At 38.4% G+C, this 20450-nt stretch overlaps 1 protein-coding gene across 1 annotated transcript; it reads left to right on the top strand.

Moving 5' to 3' along the window:
- Window positions 1-13373: 13373 nt before the first annotated feature.
- Window positions 13374-14327, top strand: LOC101965217 (olfactory receptor 11G2). Its single transcript, XM_005341418.2, has one exon. The coding sequence runs from the start codon at window positions 13374-13376 to the stop codon at window positions 14325-14327; it is 954 nt and encodes a 317-aa protein (XP_005341475.1).
- Window positions 14328-20450: the final 6123 nt, after the last annotated feature.

Here is a 20450-nt window from a genome sequence, read left to right as displayed (position 1 = left end):
CATCGATGCAGCAGTGTCCCTGTAGCATGCTCTTTTTAAGTCTTTAGGGAATAGACCAAGAAGGGGAATAGCTGGGTCAAATGGTGGTTGCATTCCCAGCTTTCCAAGAAATCTCCATACTGCTTTCCAAATTGGCTGCACCATTTTGCAGTCCCACAAACAGTGAACAAGTGTACCCTTTTCCCCGCATCCTCTCCAGCACTTGTTGTTGTTGGACTTCATGATGGCTGCCAATCTTACTGGAGTGAGATGGTATCTTAGGGTAGTTTTGATTTGCATTTCTCTGACCGCTAGCGATGGTGAGCATTTTTTCATGTACTTGTTGATTGATTGTATGTCCTCCTCTGAGAAGTGTCTGTTCAGGTCCTTGGCCCATTTGTTGATTGGGTTATTTGTTGTCTTATTGTCTAATTTTTTGAGTTCTTTGTATACTCTGGATATTAGGGCTCTATCTGAAGTGTGTGGAGTAAAGATTTGTTCCCAGGATGTAGGCTCCCTGTTTATCTCTCTTATTGTTTCTTTTGCTGAGAAAAAACTTTTTAGTTTGAGTAAGTCCCATTTGTTGATTCTAGCTATTAACTCTTGCACTATGGGTGTCCTATTGAGGAATTTGGAGCCCGACCCCACAGTATGTAGATCATAGCCAACTTTTTCTTCTATCAGACGCCGTGTCTCTGATTTAATATCAGGCTCCTTGATCCATTTTGAGTTAACTTTTGTGCATGGTGAGAGAAAGGGATTCAGTTTCATTTTGATGCAAATGGATTTCCAATTTTCCCAGCACCATTTGTTGAAGATGCTATCCTTCCTCCATTGCATGCTTTTAGCCCCTTTATCAAATATAAGATAGTTGTAGTTTTGTGGATTGGTTACTGTGTCCTCTATTCTGTACCATTGGTCCACCCGCCTGTTCTAGTACCAGTACCACGCTGTTTTTGTTACTATTGCTCTGTAGTATAATTTGAGGTCTGGTATCGCTATACCGCCTGATTCACACTTCCTGCTTAGCATTGTTTTTGCTATTCTGGGTCTTTTATTATTCCATATGAATTTCATGATTCTTTTATCTATTTCTACAAGAAATGCTGTTGGGATTTTGATTGGCATTGCATTGAACTTATAGAGAACTTTTGGTAGTATCGCCATTTTGATGATGTTGGTTCTGCCTATCCATGAACAGGGTATATTTTTCCATCTTCTAAGGTCTTCTTCTATATCTTTCTTTAGGGTTCTGTAGTTTTCATTGTATAAATCTTTCACCTCTTTTGTTAGGTTGATTCCCAAGTATTTTATTTTTGGGGGGGATATTGTGAATGGAGTAGTTGTCCTCATTTCCGTATCAGAGGATTTGTCGCTGATATACAGGAATGCATTTGATTTATGCGTGTTGATTTTATACCCTGACACTTTGCTGAATTCATTTATTAGCTCTAATAGTTTCTTTGTAGACCCTTTTGGGTCTGTTAGGTATATAATCATGTCGTCAGCAAATAGTGATAATTTAAGTTCTTCTTTTCCTATTTTTATGCCTTTAATTTCTTTTGTCTGTCTAATTGCTCTGGCCAGTGTTTCGAGAACTATGTTGAACAGAAGTGGTGAGAGAGGACATCCCTGTCTTGTTCCAGATCTTAGAGGGAATGCCTTCAATTTCTCTCCATTCAGAATGATGCTGGCCTGTGGCTTATCATAGATTGCTTTTACAATGTTGAGGTATGATCCTGTTATCCCTAATTTTTCTAGAGTTTTGAACATAAAGGGATGCTGTACTTTGTCGAATGCTTTTTCTGCATCTATTGAGATGATCATGTGGTTCTTATTTTTAAGTCTATTGATGTGGTGAATAACATTTATTGATTTCCGTATATTGAACCAGCCTTGCATCCCAGGGATGAATCCTACTTGATCATGGTGTATAATTTTTCTGATATGTTTTTGAATCCGGTTCGCCAGAATTTTATTGAGGATTTTTGCATCTAGGTTCATTAGAGATATTGGTCTGTAGTTTTCTTTCTTTGAAGTGTCTTTGTCTGGTTTAGGGATTAGTGTGATGTTGGCCTCGTAGAATGTATTTGGAAGTTCTCCCTCTTTTTCTATTTCCTGAAATAGCTTGAAAAGTATTGGTGTTAGTTCCTCTTTAAAGGTTTTGTAAAACTCTGTTGTATACCCATCTGGTCCTGGGCTTTTCTTAGTTGGTAGTCTTTTGATGGTTTCTTCTATTTCCTCTATTGTTATTGGTCTGTTTAGGTTGTCTATATCCTCCTGACTCAATCTGGGCAGATCATATGACTTAAGAAATTTATCTGTACCTTCACTATCTTCTATTTTATTGGAGTATAAGGATTCAAAATAATTTCTGATTATCTTCTGTATTTCTGAAGTGTCCGTTGTGATATTGCCTTTTTCATCCCGTATGTTAGTAATTTGGGTTCTCTCTCTTCTTCTCTTCGTTAGCATGGCTAAGGGTCTGTCGATCTTATTTATTTTTTCAAAGAACCAACTTTTAGTTTTGTCTATTTTTTCAATTGTTTCTTTTGTTTCGATTTCATTAATTTCGGCTCTGATTATAATTATTTCTTGCCTTCTACTCCTATTGCTGTTGTTTTGCTCTTCTTTTTCTAGGATTTTGAGATGAAGTATGAGATCATTTATTTGTTGGTTTTTTTTTTTTAAGGAATGAACTCCAAGCAATAAATTTTCCTCTTAGAACTGCTTTCAATGTGTCCCATAGATTCCAATATGTTGTGTCTTTGTTTTCGTTTCACTGTAAGAAGTTTTTAATTTCCTCCTTAATGTCTTCTAAAACCCATTGATCATTCAGTAGCCTATTGTTCATTCTCCAAGTGATGCCTGATTTTTCCTTCCTTCTTTTATCATTGATTTTCAGTTTCATTCCATTATGATCAGACAAGATGCATGGTATTATCTCTACTCCTTTATGTTGTCTAAGAGTTGCCCTGTGACATAATATATGATCTATTTTTGTGAAGGATCCATGTGCTGCTGAGAAAAAAGTGTAACTACTTGATGTTGGATGGTATATTCTATATATGTCAATTAAGTCTAGGTTGTTGATTGTGTTGTTGAGTTCTATAGTTTCCTTGTTTAACTTTTGTTTGGAAGATCTGTCCAGTGGTGAGAGAGGTGTGTTGAAGTCTCCCATGATCATTGTGTGGTGGTCTATTAGACTCTTGAACTTGAGAAGTGTTTGCTTGATGAACATAGCTGCACCATTATTTGAGGCATATATATTTATGATTGTTATGTCTTGTTGGTGTATGGTTCCTTTGAGCAGTATGTAGTGTCCCTCTTTATCCCTTTTGATTAACTTTGGCTTGAAATCTATTTTATTAGATATGAGTATGGACACTCCTGCTTGTTTCCACAGTCCATATGAGTGGTATGATTTTTCCAACCTTTCACCTTCAGTCTATGTATATCTTTTCCTATCAAATGCGTCTCCTGCAGGCAGCATATTGTTGGGTCTTGTTTTGTGATCCATGCAACTAGCCTGTGTCTCTTAATTGGTGAGTTTAAGCCATTAACATTTAGGGTTATTATTGAGATATGGTTTGTTCTTCCAGCCATATTTGTTTATTGATGATACTAAACCTGGCTTGTTTTCCTCTTTGATTACTTTCCCCCATTTACTGTCCTACTTCCCAATGTTGGTTTTCAATGTTATTTTCCACTTCCTCTTCCTGTAGGGTTTTGCCAAGGATTTTTTGAAGAGAAGGTTTTCTAGCTGCGAATTCTTTAACTTTTGTTTATCGTGGAAGGTTTTAATTTCATCTTCCATCCTGAAGCTTAATTTCGCCGGGTACACGATTCTTGGTTGGAACCCATTTTCTTTCAGTGTTTGAAATATGTTATTCCAGGATCTTCTAGCTTTCAGCATCTGTGTTGAGAGATCCGCTGTTATCCTGATTGGTTTACCCCTAAATGTAATCTGCTTCCTTTCTCTTATAGCTTTTAAAATTCTTTCCTTATTCTGTATGTTGGACATCTTCATTATAATATGTCTAGGTGTGGATCTCTTATGGTTTTGCACATTCGGCGTCCTGTAGGCTTCTAGGATTGGGATTCTGTCTCATTCCTCAAGTCTGGGAAGTTTTCTCATATTATTTCATTGAATAGATTATTTATTCCTTTGGTTTGGAGCTCTGTGCCTTCCTGTATCCCAATGACCCTTAAATTTGGTCTTTTGATATTGTCCCATAATTCTTGGATGTTCTGCTCATGGTTTCTTAGCAGTCTTGCTGAGCTGTCTATGTTCTTTTCCAGTTGAAATACTTTGTCTTCATTGTCTGATGTTCTATCTTCTAAGTGATCTACTCTGCTGGTAGTATTCTCAATTGAGTTTTTAAGTTGGTTTATAGCTTCCTGCATTTCTAGGATTTCTATTTGTTTCTTTTTTATTACCTCTATCTCCCTGTGAAATTGATCTTTTACTTCCTGGATTTGTTTGTCAATGTGATCTTTCATTGTCTGATTTTGCTGTCTCATGTCTTCCTTGAGACTCCAGATCATCTGAAGCATATATATCCTGAACTCTTTCTCTGATATTCCCTCTGTTGCAGCTATTGACTCTTCAAAAGTTGAGTTGACCTGCATTGCTTGTGGTCCTTTCTTTTCTTGCCTTTCATACTGCCGCGTGGTTAAGAGCCGGGTGAGTGGGGCAGCCGCTTGCAGAACGAGAGATGGACATCCCGTGAGACCCCGGATGGTGGAGGGCACCTGCCGGTTGGGCGGGGTGGGCTGCGCAGCTCCGGGTGCCAGCCGCTACTCGAAGCGGGTGCTGGCTGCGGGACTAAACTCTTGCATCCACGGTGGAGTCGCCTGTGGAGCCGGGTAACTGCGGCACGTGGTTAAGAGCCAGACGTGTGGAGCAGCAGCTTGCTGAGGGAGAGATGGGCCTCCTGTGGTAGCCCAGAAGGTGAAGGGCACCTGCTGGTTTGGGCCACACAGCTCCAGGTGCCAGCCACTTGCAGAAGCGGGTGCTGGCTGCGGGACGAAACTCCTGCACCCGCCGTGGAGCCGCCTGTGGAGCCAGGAAGCTGCGGCCGCGTGGTCAAGAGCCAGGCAGGTGGGTGGGGCAGCCTCTCGCTGAGTGAGAGATGGGCTTCCCGTTCGAGCCCGGATGGTGAAGAATGCCTGCCGGTTCGGGCGGGGCGGGCCAGCCGCCGGGTGCTGGCCGCTTGCAGTAGCGGGTGCTGGCTGCGTGACTAAACACCTGCACCCGCCGTGGAGCCGCCTGTGGAGCCAGGTAGCTGCGGCCGCATGGTCAAGAGCCAGGCAGGTGGGTGGGGCAGCCTCTCGTTGAGCGAGAGATGGGCTTCCCGTGCGAGCCCGGATGGTGAAGGGCGCCTGCCGGTTCGTGCGAGGCGGGCCGGCCGCCGGGTGCCGGCCGCTTACCTTAGCGGGTGCTGGCTGGGGGACTAAACACCTGCACCCGCCGTGGAGCTGCCTATGGAGGCCGTGTGGTCTAGAGCCAGGCAGGTGGGTGGGGCAGCCGCAGGCTGAGCCAGAGATAGGCTTCCCATGAGAGCCGCTTGCAGGAGCAGCTGATGGCTGCAGGACTGTATCTCTGTGCCCGCGTGGCCAGCCAAGATCCACTTCTCTGGGACAAACTGTCACTTCCAATAAACCTACCAGTTCTCGGCTGCTCTCCTCTTAAGGGAATTTTGTTAGAAGTTCCTCCGTAGGTAGGCTGCGGCTGTTGCAGTGGGTCGTTCTGGTCCTGTTAAAGTGGAGACATTGGAATCGCTGCTTCCTCGCCGGCCGCCATGATGGATCTCCTCATCACTTTCAATATATACGCATAACTATAGAAATAAATCTGTTAACTGATAAGGCCTGGCAGCAGTGATGCTCCCATAACAATAAGAAGACCTACTGTGTTCTACTTTAAGGAACAAGTACTCTTTAGAATAATTGGCTGATTATGTGGCTGGAATACAGAAAATGCAAAACAATCCTTGAATATGCACTTGGTTGCCAGAAATCAAGGAAGTGCTTGAAGATTTACAGGAGCAAATGAAAATTATAAAAATGCAAACTTGTAATAGGTCCCCACCAGTCAAATCAGGAACAATTTGAACATGTAATATATGATAGTTACACATTTGTAGCATTCAATAAATAATTTTGAGTACATAGAGATATAAATAAATGAATAAATTAGAAGTTTGATGAGCAACTCGATATTTATATACACATAGTACCTCATCATCATCTGCTTATTGACAACAAAGGGGAAAAGACTCACTTTATGGTGAGATAGTCTAACAAACACCATTTGAATCAAACTGAGCCTTATCACAAATGGGAATGGAAATCATGCAGATGATGCAATATACTAGAAGGATATTGCATCATCTGCATGATTATCAGGATATCTCTGCCTGCCAAGATATTTAATCTGAATCTAATTTTAAATTATATAAGGCAAATTGAAGAACATTGTCAAGGCCAATGTCTCCAGGTACCTATTGTTTTATAAATTATATTTTATATGCCCTTAATCTTTATCTCCTCTTTGTCATACATCCCAATCCAATGATGTGGATGTTTGTTTTGTTTAGCGATGTCCCAAATATATTGAACGCTGTCTTTATTAGTGTGTGTGTGTGTGTGTGTGCGCATGTGTGTGTGTGCGCATGTGTGTGTGTGTGTGTGTGTGTGTTTGAATGGGGTATTTCAAAAGGCCTATCTTCAACCTCAGGTATTTTTTATTACACTGTCTCTTCTCTGTTATTGAGGCCTTCAACTGAATTTTTGACTAATTGAGCTGTTTACATTCAAGATTTTCGTTTGGTTCTTTTCGAAAACCTCTATCTCCTTAGAGTTTCTCACTCATATTCTACTTTGTCTTCCCAATTTAACTTCAGTATTTGCCAGTGTATTCTCTTGTATCTCATTGAGCTTTTTTATAATAATTGTAATTTTTTATCAGGCATTTCATTCGCTCAAATTTCTTTGGAGTCTAATGCTAAAGCATCATAATCTTTCAGAGGTGTCACATTATCTTGATGTTTTTATATCCCTTATGTTCCTACTTTGAGATCTGCAGAATTTGGTGACTCAGATATCTCTACCACTTTCATAGGATGGCTTTCTTAATCAGCAGCTTTCTCCTAAAGACATGTGTTGGGTTGTTTGTTATGCAATGTTGGCTTTATTTCCAACTGGGCATCATAGTGTCATCTCCCTCTAGCTTCCTTGACTGTTGTAAGTAAATTTGGGGACAATGTGTTACATGTACATAGCAGAGTGTGTAGGGTGCACAATGTTTGGCTACTCCTCTACTAGGAGTGCTGACACCTACTGGGGGATGGGTTTCCTCTGGAACTGCTGATGTTGGCTCTGTTACTTGTAAGGATTTCTGGCAATGACTGAACCAGTTGTGTTTCTGAAACACTGAGGGGTATGAAGCACTAGGACTCTGGTCAGACAGAGGTGCATGCCCAAGCACTTCGTGAGAAGAGGTGGTGACAGGAACCAAGCACCCTCTCTGTGATGCTCACACACAGTCCTAACAGCAGTGTGTGGTCAGTCAAGGTGTGCGGGCAGCCAACAATTGGTGTGGCAGCAGCAGGACCTGTAGTGCTCCCTCTGTTGCTACTATTAGAGTGCCAACCTAGGAGCAGAACCTTGGACCCTCTAGCCTTGCATGCCTGGAGTTGGGACAACTATGGGGGCTTTTCTGAATCTTTAAGCTGTAGGTCCCACCAGGAAGCAAACGGGAGCCAAGCATGACTAAGGCAGGCAAAATTCTCTCAGGGCCTTGTGTACCCAGGAACAGGGTGACTGCTGGGGGTTTTCTCTTCCTGACTCCTTTCGTTGAAATGCTCACAAGAGGGATCAGGATGTAGCCAGAGCTAGGCAAACTTTCTCTATATATCTCTTTTGGCTAAGCTCCCACAGTGTTGCTCAAGGTCCCCTCAGCACATTCCTGTGGGGAGCCGTCAGGGAACCATGATATTCCTTCCCCACCCTGTTAGTAGCAGGTACCTGTGCACAGGGCAGGAGGAAGGAGCAAAGAGAACTGCTACTGCCTTCAGTCTTGGCACAAACATGAACCTGCATGAGACTGGCCACACCCGTGATCTCAGAGGGCAAGCTCCCTCACTTCCTGGTTCTTTAAGGCAATGCTTCTCAACATCCCCCATGTCTCAACACCTACAGTGCAGGGCCCCCAACAAGGCTGTCAGAGTCACTCTGATGGGCCAAGTCAGGCTTGTTAGGCAGGTATCCACTGACCCAATGCAGTAGAATATCTATGGAGACCCAGAGATGGCATATAAAGGGGCTTCTGACCCTTAGAGCAATCCAAATTCAGACAATAGGTTCTTTCTCCAGATTGCCCCTGGCTACCATACCAGCTATAATGGGAGGGGATGTCTTCCAAGCCAGACTACTGTGTGAATTTCAGGCCTATTATCTGTTTAGGCTGTAGGCCTATTACGGCAACAAAATTTTCCAACAGCTCACATCGCCAGTATCTGTACTTAAAGAGCTTTCTGGGACTCTTTCGTTCACCCTTACCCCTGAAGAGGTGACATTCCCCCCCCCCAGATTTGGAGCTGGGAAGACAGGTGCTGGAATATTTTGTTTCTCTCACTATGCCATTGTCACTTGTCTCTGTGTCTTACAAGCTCCCAGTCTCTCTCATGCTGATCTCCAGTGGTCTCCCATGATCATGTACCTCAAAATGAGGCCATCCATGTTGTTGCTTTGATTCTCCTTTGTAGAGAGTAGGGAAGGCTAGATGCCTCTATTCAGTCATCTTGAAATCTCTACTTCCTGGATATCATTTCCCAGCTTGCAAGATGTCCTGAGGTTTTCTCTGTAGATCTCTGCACACCTGCAGGTCAAGAGTGGCAGAGACCAATGGTAGAGAAACCAGGACATCCTGGAGCAGAGAAAACAGAGCCTTCAGAATACATTTTTTAAAGTTTTAAAGTAATAATATGTGCTCAATAAAAAGAAAAATAGGCAAGATTCTGAAAAATTATTTCTGAAAAAGAATACATCCAAACAATAAACAAATATAAGAAAATGTGCTTAAACACATTAGTTATAAAGAAAATGCAAATTAAAACTGCAATGGAATATGGCTACATGTCTTCTCAAATGTTTTTGTTTTAAAAACTGAAATAATCAGGAACTGGAAAAAGATATAGAATAATGGGAATTGTCATGTATTACTCATGGAAGTGTACCTTGGAGTAAATATTTTCAAAATAATTTCTAGCAGGTTATCTGTTGAAGTTGAACACATGCATTCTCTAGGATCCTGCAACTTCATATATATACAACATAAATTCTTGAAAGCATATGCTTAAATATATGCATATTATTCACAGTGGCATTTTCTATAACAATTCAAAACTGAAAATAACCCAAATGTCCCATCAGCAATATTTTTGTGGCATAAGTATTCAAAAGAATATTAAATGACCATGAAAATCAATGAACTATAGTTATACAAAAGTTCACAGGTAAAGAAATATTATACAGTGATGAAAATCCATGAAGTGTCATTTTACTTTAATATATGAACATACACAGAATATATGAATATATGAACATAATATATGAACATATCAGAAATGTATGAGTGAAAGATTCCAGATACTATGCACATATATCATTTTATTTATGCATATTTCTAAAACATACAAATTTACAGAAGGATGATAGTATTTTCCTTTGCTTTTATTAGTGCACTATACTTAAATGTAATAGTTGATTTCAATTTAACAAACTCATACATGAATGGGATTTAATTTTCTCCATTACAGTCCCTGGTGCTCCCCATTTCTCTCTCCTGCCTTCCTCTATTCCCTTTCTTCTACCCTACTGGTCTTCCTTTCGCTCATTCATTTATTTGGTGCTTTATAAACAAATGTAAAGGTGGAATTCACTGTGGTATGTTTATACATGCACATAGTGTAATTTTGTCAATTTCATTCTTCTTTTCTTTTTCTTTCCCATCCCTTCTCTTTCCCTCTCAATCTTCTTCTACCCAACTGATCTCCCCTATACCTTTATGACAAGGTTGGTGGTTACTTTGAGAAGGAGAGAGAAGTTGTACTTAGAAGGATCCCAGTAAGGCTATGGGGGATACAAGATAATGTTTTATTACTTTGACACAGGCAGTAATTAAATGGGTGTATTTTTAATAATTCAGTGAGCTTTATTATATACACTATTTTTTAAGGTTCAAGGTTTTAAAACTTAAAAAGAAAACTTTAAGCCAGACCATTTTGTTTTCTGCTCAAATACTGATCCTTTCTTACACTGAAAGCAAAGTCCTTACAAATGGCCTACGTTAAGCGATCTGCCTCACCCAGTGTCCTTCTACCTGGTATCTCACTGCTGTCCCCACTGCTTACCCTGCCACAGCCACACTAGCCTGCTGGCCGTTATGCTATCATTCTATTATGCTTTCTTCTGTCTGGGGTTCCTCTGACAATTGTTGTTTGGGCTTGAAACACAGCTCCTCTAGATATCCACAGGATGTTCTTCTAGTTGGGGTCATTGCTTAAATGTCACATTCCCCAGACAGTTTTCCTGTCACTGTAAAATCATGGTCTCCTATTCCAACTTCCGACGTCCCTGCCATACTCCATGCTCCATTTTTCTCCTTATTATTTTCAATATACTATATAATTATCTTATTTAGGCCTTTGTTTTCTTCTCTCTTTAATAGAATATAGTAACTGTGACAGTAGGAGTTGTGGGGTTGTTTTCTATATATCTCCAGGTTCTGAGAGACATTTGGCACTTCATACACATTTGATAAATATTTGTGGAATAAGAGGATGCAAATTAGATTTTTTGAACTGCCATTTTTTGTGCTCTACACAATGTTCAACTCAAAAATCTCCAACAAACTATACAAATACAGATATTTGATAAGCAAAGAATGATTTCTTCTTTGAAATGGGTATAGGGGACCTGATAGCGCTTTCTATGGCAGGTAGTAGAAGCATCTCTTTTACTACTTAGTTTTCCCCCAGGAACTGTCTGTAACTTATGAACACTAGAAATGAATTAAAGAATTTTCTTCTACCTCTTCACTTTTCTTTGGGGAACAGTAAAATTTGGCATTTGATTATAATTTCAAAAATGACCTCCTCTTTTAAGGAAACAGAATCAAGTCATTGAGAGAGCCCCAAATCCCAAAAGGCCATGATGCAAGCAAATAAATATACATGCTACCTTCATCTGGACTTTCACTTCATCACATGTACCCTGAAGTTAGCGAAACTGTGTTTAGTGCTCACTCTTTGCAATCTGAAAGTGATTGTGATTACAAACTGGATGATCCCATTTCTTGGAAGTCTCCCACTTGTCTTTTGCTCCATGGAATAATATTTTCTCTCCCCATCTCCGACCTTCTCAGCGTTCCTCCAAGGAGTGAGTGGAAACCTTATAACATATGGGCCACACATGCTCAGTATTTTGCAAAAATAATAGAAAATATTTTCTTCTTTTCTTTGAGAAAACTGAAAGTATTTCATTAGAATAAAACTGGCAAAAAATTAAAGCGATTTCTGATGAGTATTTTTACTTAGTTATCATTTCCCTCTAAAATACGTTATATGTATATGTGCATATATATGTGTGTGTGTGCGTATATATATACATTATAAGTTATTATTTATATATATATGCACACACAGATAGACACATATAAAAAGGCTTAGGATTTTAAGAAAGGATGCATATTAACTGATAAAATAAAATTTATTTATTTTGATGACTTTTTTTAACTTGATGAATAAATATGGCATATTTCTTTTTCCAAAGATAACATGTTTCCCAAGCTTATATATGGCTTTTGAATTCTACTTTGTTGTTGTTGTTGCACTAGAGGACTTACTCTAAACTGTAATAGTGGACAAGTATTATCCTCAGGATATTCTGAAACAAGAAAGGCATCCTCAGGATATTCTGAAACAAGAAAGGCAAATACCAATGATTTGAAACAAATCCTTTGTCAGTGATATTTCTCTACATAAAATTAATTAACTGAAATGACTAAGAGAAGGATCCTAAGTAAGTAGGATAAAAGAATGTCTAAAGAACAAAAAGATTATACACTGAATTATAAGTTATTGAAACAACATAGTAAGGGACAGGATTCAGCTGGCCTAATTCGCTACACTAGTTTTCATGCAGGTTCAAGGGCAATGAGAGTCTTAAATAGTAGTTCTTCCAATTTTAGTAACATCTCAATGGCTCTCAAAGAAAGAGTCAATCATCTCTGTGTAGTATGGCCTGAGAAACTCTAATATTATCTCCCATAAACAAATATGACCAGGATTTCTCTAATCAGCATTCCTTCACTTACAGAGTATTATTTATAAAATACAAAGATATTTAAGTCAAATATCAGTAAAAATGTACTAAAATTTTACTATGAGTCCCATAATCATAAAACTTAACCAATTTTTCAATTACTCTTTCAGCTCACTCTACCTGTGGTTAACAAGTACAGGCATATTAAACTTAGCCATATTCACTCACACCAGCTGTCCTACCTAAGACTAATTTCCAAAAATGGTACATCATATTCATATATTCACCTGGAAGTACATAAAATATTTAGATTGATTTAGAGACCAAGGCATAGAAACTTCCTAACACTGCATGCAGCTGCCTACAAGGAAGAAAAAAGAAAAGTGGTTTTTTTTAATACTAAACATTGGTATGTATACACAGAGTAGCATAAAAGACTATTTATCCTAGAGTGACAGAGGTCTTTTTTATTATCATTATAAAACACCATGAGTAATCACAAGTGAAAATAAATATTAATGTGTGCCCTACTAGGCAATGAATTGAGACATGGTCTCTTATTTTTTTTAATTTTTTTATTATTAGTTGTTCAAAACATTACAAAGCTCTTGAAATATCATATTTAAAATATCTTGATTTAGTATTTTATTATATTTCTCTGTTATAAATAATAAAAAAGTTATGAAGTATTCATATAGTGTTCCACATATGCAGAAAAGTAGTGCAATAATGCAGAAAATAATAATTCCACATATGCAGAAAAGTAGTACAATAATGCAGGTAAAGTGAGTATATTCTTAGTATCTAATATAGGGTTCTTAGTGAAGTAAAATTTGCCTCCAATTCATAATTTTTCCTCCTAGCTATTATTGTGACTTTTAAAAAAAACATTATTTGTTCAAAACTGAGTCTTGCAAGTTTTCAGGTCAGTTTTGCTGCTCAAGCAACACTTTAATTGTTTATTACCTTATAAAATGAATAATAAAAAAAATTGGTGCTTCCAGGAAAAAAAAATTCAACATTAAACAGCAATAACCTCTGTGATCTCAGTGACTTCTACACCAATGAACGGGTCCAACCAAGAACACACAGTCTCTGTTACCCACTTCATCCTCATGGGCTTTCCCTCCAGCCCAGAAATGCAGCTCCTCTACTTTGGGCTCTTCTCCATGACCTACACCCTGACCCTGATGGGGAATGCAGCCATTGCCTGTGCTGTGAGGGGAGACCAGCGTCTTCACACCCCCATGTACATCCTCCTGGGCAATTTCTCTCTCCTGGAGATATGCTATGTCACCTCCACCGTCCCCAACATGTTGGCCAACTTCCTCTCCACAAGCAAGTCCATCTCTTTTGTGAGCTGTTTTGCACAATTCTACTTCTTCTTCTCCTTTGGTTATGACGAGGGCTTCTTCCTTTGCATCATGGCCTTTGACAGGTACCTTGCCATCTGCCATCCCCTGCATTACCCACGCATCATGACCATTCAGCTGTGCACTGGCCTTGTCATCTTTGGATGGTCATGTGGGTTCATCCTCTTTCTAACTCCATTTATTTTTATTTCACGGTTATCCTATTGTGGTCCAAATATCATCAACCATTTTGTGTGTGATCCTGTCCCATTGATGATGCTGTCCTGTTCTGAAGACTCCACCACCCAGTTCATTTACTCTGCCTTCAATTCTTTTTTCATGATTGGCACTTTGCTGTTTATTCTTTCTTCTTATGCTCTGGTGATTCTAGCTGTAGTGAGGATGCCCTCGGCAGCAAGCAAACGCAAGGCTTTCTTGACTTGTGCTTCTCATTTGGCAGTTGTCACCCTTTTTTATGGTTCTATTTTGATGATGTATGTTGGCCCTGAATCAGGACACACAGTAAAAATGCAAAAAATTATTACCTTATTTTATTCTGTGATAACACCTCTATGTAATCCTCTAATATATAGCCTGAGGAACAAGGAGATGAAAGATGCTCTGAGGAAAATCTTCAGAATTGAACAGGGTGTTCATAAAATATAAATAAAAAGAGAGACAAACTATATCTTTCAAATGCAATTTACCTCAGCAAGACAAGGGTGATATGTATCTACAATGTAATCATATTTTAAGGATTGCTAGAATGAGGTTCCATTGTCATCTTAAACAGCACTCACCATGAGAACCTGGATTGAAAATATTTTCCAGACTTAAAAGGCAGGATTTATTATTTTTAGCATTACATATTTTGTGTTTTTTTTTTTGTTGTTGTTGTTTTGTTTGTTTGTTTTCCGTCCTAGAGATTGAACTTGGGGCTTTATACGTGGTAGGAGAGTATTATATCACTAAGCTACACACCCAGCTCCAAATGTTTAATGGCTAGTAAATGTAGGTATTTTTTTATTAGATCTCTTTCCTAAATTTTTTTTGCCTGTTTATTATTTAAGATAAACTATAATTTGGTTTATTTCCACTTCAAAAAAGCTTTTTTTTGTATTTTTACTAAAATTTGATTGTTTAAGATTTATTCATGAATTTAGGAAGAAATAATATCATAAATAATGTTCACTTTTCCTAATCAAGAATATTATCTAAATTATTTTTGATTTATTTATGTGTTATTTTATATATTTTAGTAAAGTTTTATAGTTTAAAATTTTTTTAAAAGGTGGGATTTATGTGAGTTGTGCAGGAAGGACTGGTTTATATTATGCTTTGCACAAGAAAAATAAATCAAATAGCTGGACAATCACCTAAAAATTACTGTAAGAGGAAGAAACTATAAATAATGTAGAAACTCATTGAAAATGACTTTAATGTTGAGTTTAAAGTATTCATGATGTTAACACTCATTTCCATCTGTGGGTCTTAAGGAAAATTCATGCAATTTCCATTATTCTCAACTATATGAAAGGACCAAAAAAAGTAACTCAATAAATTATTTTGTAATTACAAGGGTATTTTTATATTTGTAATTTTGTTTAAGTTAGTTATTGACCAAACTTTATACATTCAACTTAAATTTGTCCTGATATTACGTTTCCTGCCATCTGATGGAATTGCAAATTATTTGATACATTAAGAAGCACTTCCTTGAGAAACAGAAACGCTTTTGCTGTACCACAGCTTTTCTTCAGTTCATACCTCTGGCTTCAAGGTGGGAAGTGGAACAGGTTTTACACAACCTTCTGACTGGAAAAGAAAGGACCCCAGGCTTGATTCCCAGGTGGATTATCTGAATATTCCAATAGACAAAAGATTCATTTCACTAGTCAGAGTGATTTATTCTGACTGTCAATTGTTGCTGCTACATAACAGGGACAAGTGAGAAACAGGAATGGAATGTAGAGGATGCACTGGAGCTTCTTTTGGTATTTTAATGTTTAGCAATATCATTGGACAAGAAAGTAAAACATATATAGCCTGACAAGACAGAGCAACTAAGCTCTCAGAATCCTCAGAGATCAATGTCTGGGAGACCCCAGAGTCAAATGACTTACATAATCCAAATTGTTCTTCAAAGATGAAGAGCTACAATAGTGGTGGAGGAGAGAGATAATGAATATCTTTAATCATTATATCAGTTTTGGAGTTGAGTTTGAGGTACCTCCAAAATATCTAAGTAAAAATATTATCTACCAGCCAGATAAAAACACTATATAGACAGACATAGTGGCGCACACCTGTAATCCCAGCAGTTTGGGAAGCTAAGAAAGGAAGATTGCAAGTTCAAAGCCAGCTTCAGGAACAGCAAGGCGCTAAGCAACTCAGTGAGACCCTGTCTCTAATAAAATACAAAATTGGTCTTGGGATGTAACTCAGTGGTTGAGTGCCCCTGAGTTTAATCCCAGGTACAAAAAAAAAAAAAAAACCCACCATATAGCAGTTCTCAGTTCTCTTTTGGAAATTCTAAGGATTTAACTTGTAATTCAATGTAATTTTGACAAATGAGTGGTGATCAAAATTTTCAAGAATAAAATGGGAGCATAGCATTAAAATATTTGAGGGCCTGGAATCTAATCTCACAGAAATTTAATGTATAATAGCCAAAGGGAGGGTGGGTTCTACAAACCATACCTATAGTAGAAATGTGGAAGTTTATGTTATGTTTTTGTGATTCAGTTACATTTTTTTAAAAAGTTAGAATGTGATAAATATTTAGAATGATATATAATTCAACACTGAATCTTAATAAAACTGGGAGACAAGGGAGTGGAATAAGTTGCAACCCTGACATTCCTACACACACTCACATAAACCTGTCTTTCATTATTTTTCTCCACCTAAACCTATTACCCTATAGCTATATAGTCATTTACTTAATGTCAGTGAAGTAAACCAAATGTTGATTAAGCAAATCTGGGACTTTTATCTGTTTTGTTCATTGCTCTATCCATGATCATTCAGAAAATTGCCCGAAACAGAGACAATGAATTATTATTGTTAAATTAACAAATAATTTCTTATATTAAAATATGAATATAAATAATATAAACATGCATAGTCAATTTTACATTTACATACAAAAATGAGTTTAATTATAAATGTAAGATAGAAGAGAAAACCTACAATGTTAAGTGGTTACATCATCATTTTCTTGCTAATAGGTTTTCTCATTTTTCTCTTGTGAACATATAATACCATTTGTATAATATAAGCAGGAAATATTTGTTAAAATAATAATCTTCCAAGATATCCCCAAAAAGGAAAACCTTCACAAATCATTACTCTAAAACTACACGTAGACAAGGCAAAAGAGAGATAGATGGCATGGAGAGTACCTTAAAACCATGAGTCTCAAGAGTTTTTCAGCATAAAACCCCACAAAGATAATTATTAAAAAGGCCTGTCCCATGTACAAAGCTTAGGCAATTATTATGATGTATCAAAATGTTATTACTGTGCCAGGTGAAGTGGCACATGCCTATAATCCCAGCAGCTTGGGAGGCTGGGGCAGTAGGATTGGATTCCAAAACCAGTCTCTGCAACAGTGAGACACTAAGCAACTCAATGAGACCCTGTCTCTAAATAAAATACAAAATAGGGCTGGAGATGCAGTCAAGTGCTTCTGAGTTCAATCCCCAGTTACCCCCCCCCCCCAAAAAAAAGTATTATCACTGCTCCATATGTGAAACTTGAGGATTCAACACTGGGAATTGAAAAACTCAGAGTGGCAGAGTGGTAAAAATCAAATCCAACTACAAATGATGGCACATGTCTCCTTCCAGCTCAGTATTAAACGAAAAAGAGCTCTGTGAGTCTCTTTTCCTTCTCCCAAATGACAAAAGGAAACAGAAAAGACTCAGAGCCCCACACCCTGCTCAGAGGACACAGAAATTACAGTTGAGACATCTCAAACATACTGCTCACAAAGGTGCCTGGCCCTCTGTCAACCTGGATGCTTCCAATCCTGTTCTCAGCAGAAAAATGACCTGGCACCCACTGCGGGTGAACCACTTTATTCCAATTACTATCAAATGCCAGTTTTTGCCCCACAGTCACATCTAGAAACCAAAGTAGGACCTAGTCTCCACCAGGGGCCCTTAGCTCTGCTAGTAAGTGACTTCCTGGTCCCAATTGCTCAATTGTTCCTTTGATTTTTTGCTACTCCACTGGAACATTTGGATTTACTGGGCAATGAATGCGCTAGGATGACCCTGGCACATTCAGGCTACCTGTCTCAAGCTCTCCCTGTTTCACTGACTCAGGCCAAAGACAATGTGATGAGGCAGAAGCCAGAGAGCTTGCTGCAAATGCCTCAGACCCAGGGTTGTCATGCTAACAACTGAGAGATCACAGAGAAGAGAAAGATAAGCCTGTGGGAAACCCGAAGAATTATTGTAAAAATGTACAATGTTTAAACTTGCAGTGGAGAAATGTATGGGAATGTTCTGGAGAATGCTACATTTTTAGAAAGTTTGACTTTGCAACATTTTCTTGGAGAGATTTGTTTGTTATGGGAGAATTTTCCTGAGTTACATCTCATCTTGGACTAAAAGGGCATGGACTGGTATTGGGGTACACAGATTATCATCATACTGAGAACTTCATACGAAAGAAGCTATTTATTCAGCCATTAAAATGGCGGTTTCTACAACAGATCACTAAATAGGATGTTAAATGGTTTTAAGGTATAGTCTGAAACCTCAACTGCTGTAAGATGTCTTCCAAAGTGTAAATTTGCAGTGTTCTTGAGTTAGCATTGAAAGGAGAATAGGTTGGAGTGGGTGACAGAAGCAACCTAGTGATCTAGGTGATGCAACTCTGGATAATTGCCCTAAATTTCTCCCAACCAAGAGTGTGTAGCACAGGCAGAGTAGGCACTTAAAGATCCAGGACTTTCATCAGTTTGCTCAAGAAATTATGAGGATCATTCTGCCACCTTGTGGCGTGGGATCTATGTGCATAAAACTTGAAGAGCAGAAGGTTCTAAAGGGAACCACAGATGTCTCACTGAAGAAGGAAGGTTCTGAAACCTGTCCTTCTCCCTTCTCCCTATAGATGTCATCTTGCCCAAGAGTGCCCATCCCTATCCTCAGGGAATGATATTGTATTTACTTAATTGTTGAAAATGAATAGGATCTGAACTTTATCTCTTGAGTGTGTTTTGCTGAGATAAAGTACTTAATATTTTTTTTCTGATTAAGTGATTTGCTGTATTGTAAACGTCTTGAAGTCAGAGATGAATTAATTTTCTCTGCAGAGTCCAACTTCCAATGTCTCTTCATCAAATCACACTGTTTATCAAATATAGTACCTCATTGACAATATTATTTAAGAACTAAGTCTCCAAAGTGATTTAAAGTGTTAACCAGAGTGAATGAAAGGCATAAATTAAAATGTTATACCTCTACAGTAGCCAGAGTCAGATTAGATATCATTGCCACTAGAACTCTTGGAAGAAATAGCTAAAGTACACGTAAGCCAAATCTTATCTCTAAGCCACTGTGAATTGTGTCACTTTTAACCGGTAGCACCTCCCTGACACTCTGCATGTAAAATCTTCAGGCATACGCCCCTGCACAGGACAGACTTGTGGGAAAGGCCCAGGGATCTGAGTGCTGAATGTGACTCCATGTGATTCTTCACACACTGAGTGTGACAGTCACTGGACCTTCAGAGTGAGCATCAGTCCCACTCTTGGGTGTAAGAGAGGGCACAAAATTAAACCTCCACAACTCAGTAATAAGAAGGGACAATGAGGTTTCTCTTAGGAAGTGATTAGAAAGGTACTCAAGATTTGGGGAGTTGTTCAATTCAAATTTACTATCACTTAAAGAAGGACATATAGGGAAACTCTGGGAGTCCTTGAAACGACTAGTCACATCCATTTTGAGTCTGACTCTTTAAATTCTGGAGGTAACAGGTGGGCCCCAAACAGAGAATGACCTAGGTGACAGTCTCACTGATGGATTCAGGGAAACCCTTCACCTTTTAGCTTGCCACTGGAAGGAAGGCAGATGGGGGTTAAGTGAAGCACTGTGATTGTCCCTAATGTTTCTAAGAGGCAGTGTCTAGAGGCAGAATATGGCCAAGAGGGGTTCATAAAAAAAGGGAGGGAGGACTTTCCAGCAGTCTTCTATTTTTTGTATAACTGCTAAAGTGAACTTTTGGGGAGGAAGAGCATATGTCAAAGCTGCCCCAGGTATCCAAATCCTGTATATCAAAATTGGTTCTAGAAATGTTAAGTGTATTGACCTGGGAGTCCCCTGACTGTGTTGATGCAATGTTTACTTCATTGTAAATATTACTACAAAAAGGGCCAGATCTCTTATTATGATTATCTATAAACATATTTTAGATTATAGAAAAAGGTGTGTGACATCGTTCATTTCCAAATTCACATGCCTAATATAGTTGGCACTATAATATAATACATATGAATTATTTATTTGAAAATCTTGTCAGAGTGATCTTATCCAGCACCTCTTTTTTTCCTGATATATTTTGGATGGCATAATAACATATTTCAGTGAGACATAGTTGAATCCAAGATTAAAACCTGAAATTAAGATTTTAACTCCCTGTACTTGAAAAAGGACAGTTGAACTTTATTATCAGGTGAAAAAAATATAATGTTCTAAAGCAGGAACAGAATAGTCTTTAATATGATAGACTTATGTAAAGAAGATGTGAGCAGAGTGATTCTGAAAGACAGAAAAGTCT

This window comes from Ictidomys tridecemlineatus, chromosome 5 (assembly GCF_052094955.1).
Source record: "Ictidomys tridecemlineatus isolate mIctTri1 chromosome 5, mIctTri1.hap1, whole genome shotgun sequence".
NCBI lineage: Eukaryota > Metazoa > Chordata > Mammalia > Rodentia > Sciuridae > Ictidomys > Ictidomys tridecemlineatus.
Note: the sequence above shows the minus strand (reverse complement) of the source record. Positions and strands in the feature narration are given on the sequence as shown.

Bases quoted from the DNA above. Each gene is read 5' to 3' on its own strand.
- LOC101965217 (XM_005341418.2), top strand. From the start codon at position 13,374: ATGAACGGGTCCAACCAAGAACACACAGTCTCTGTTACCCACTTCATC.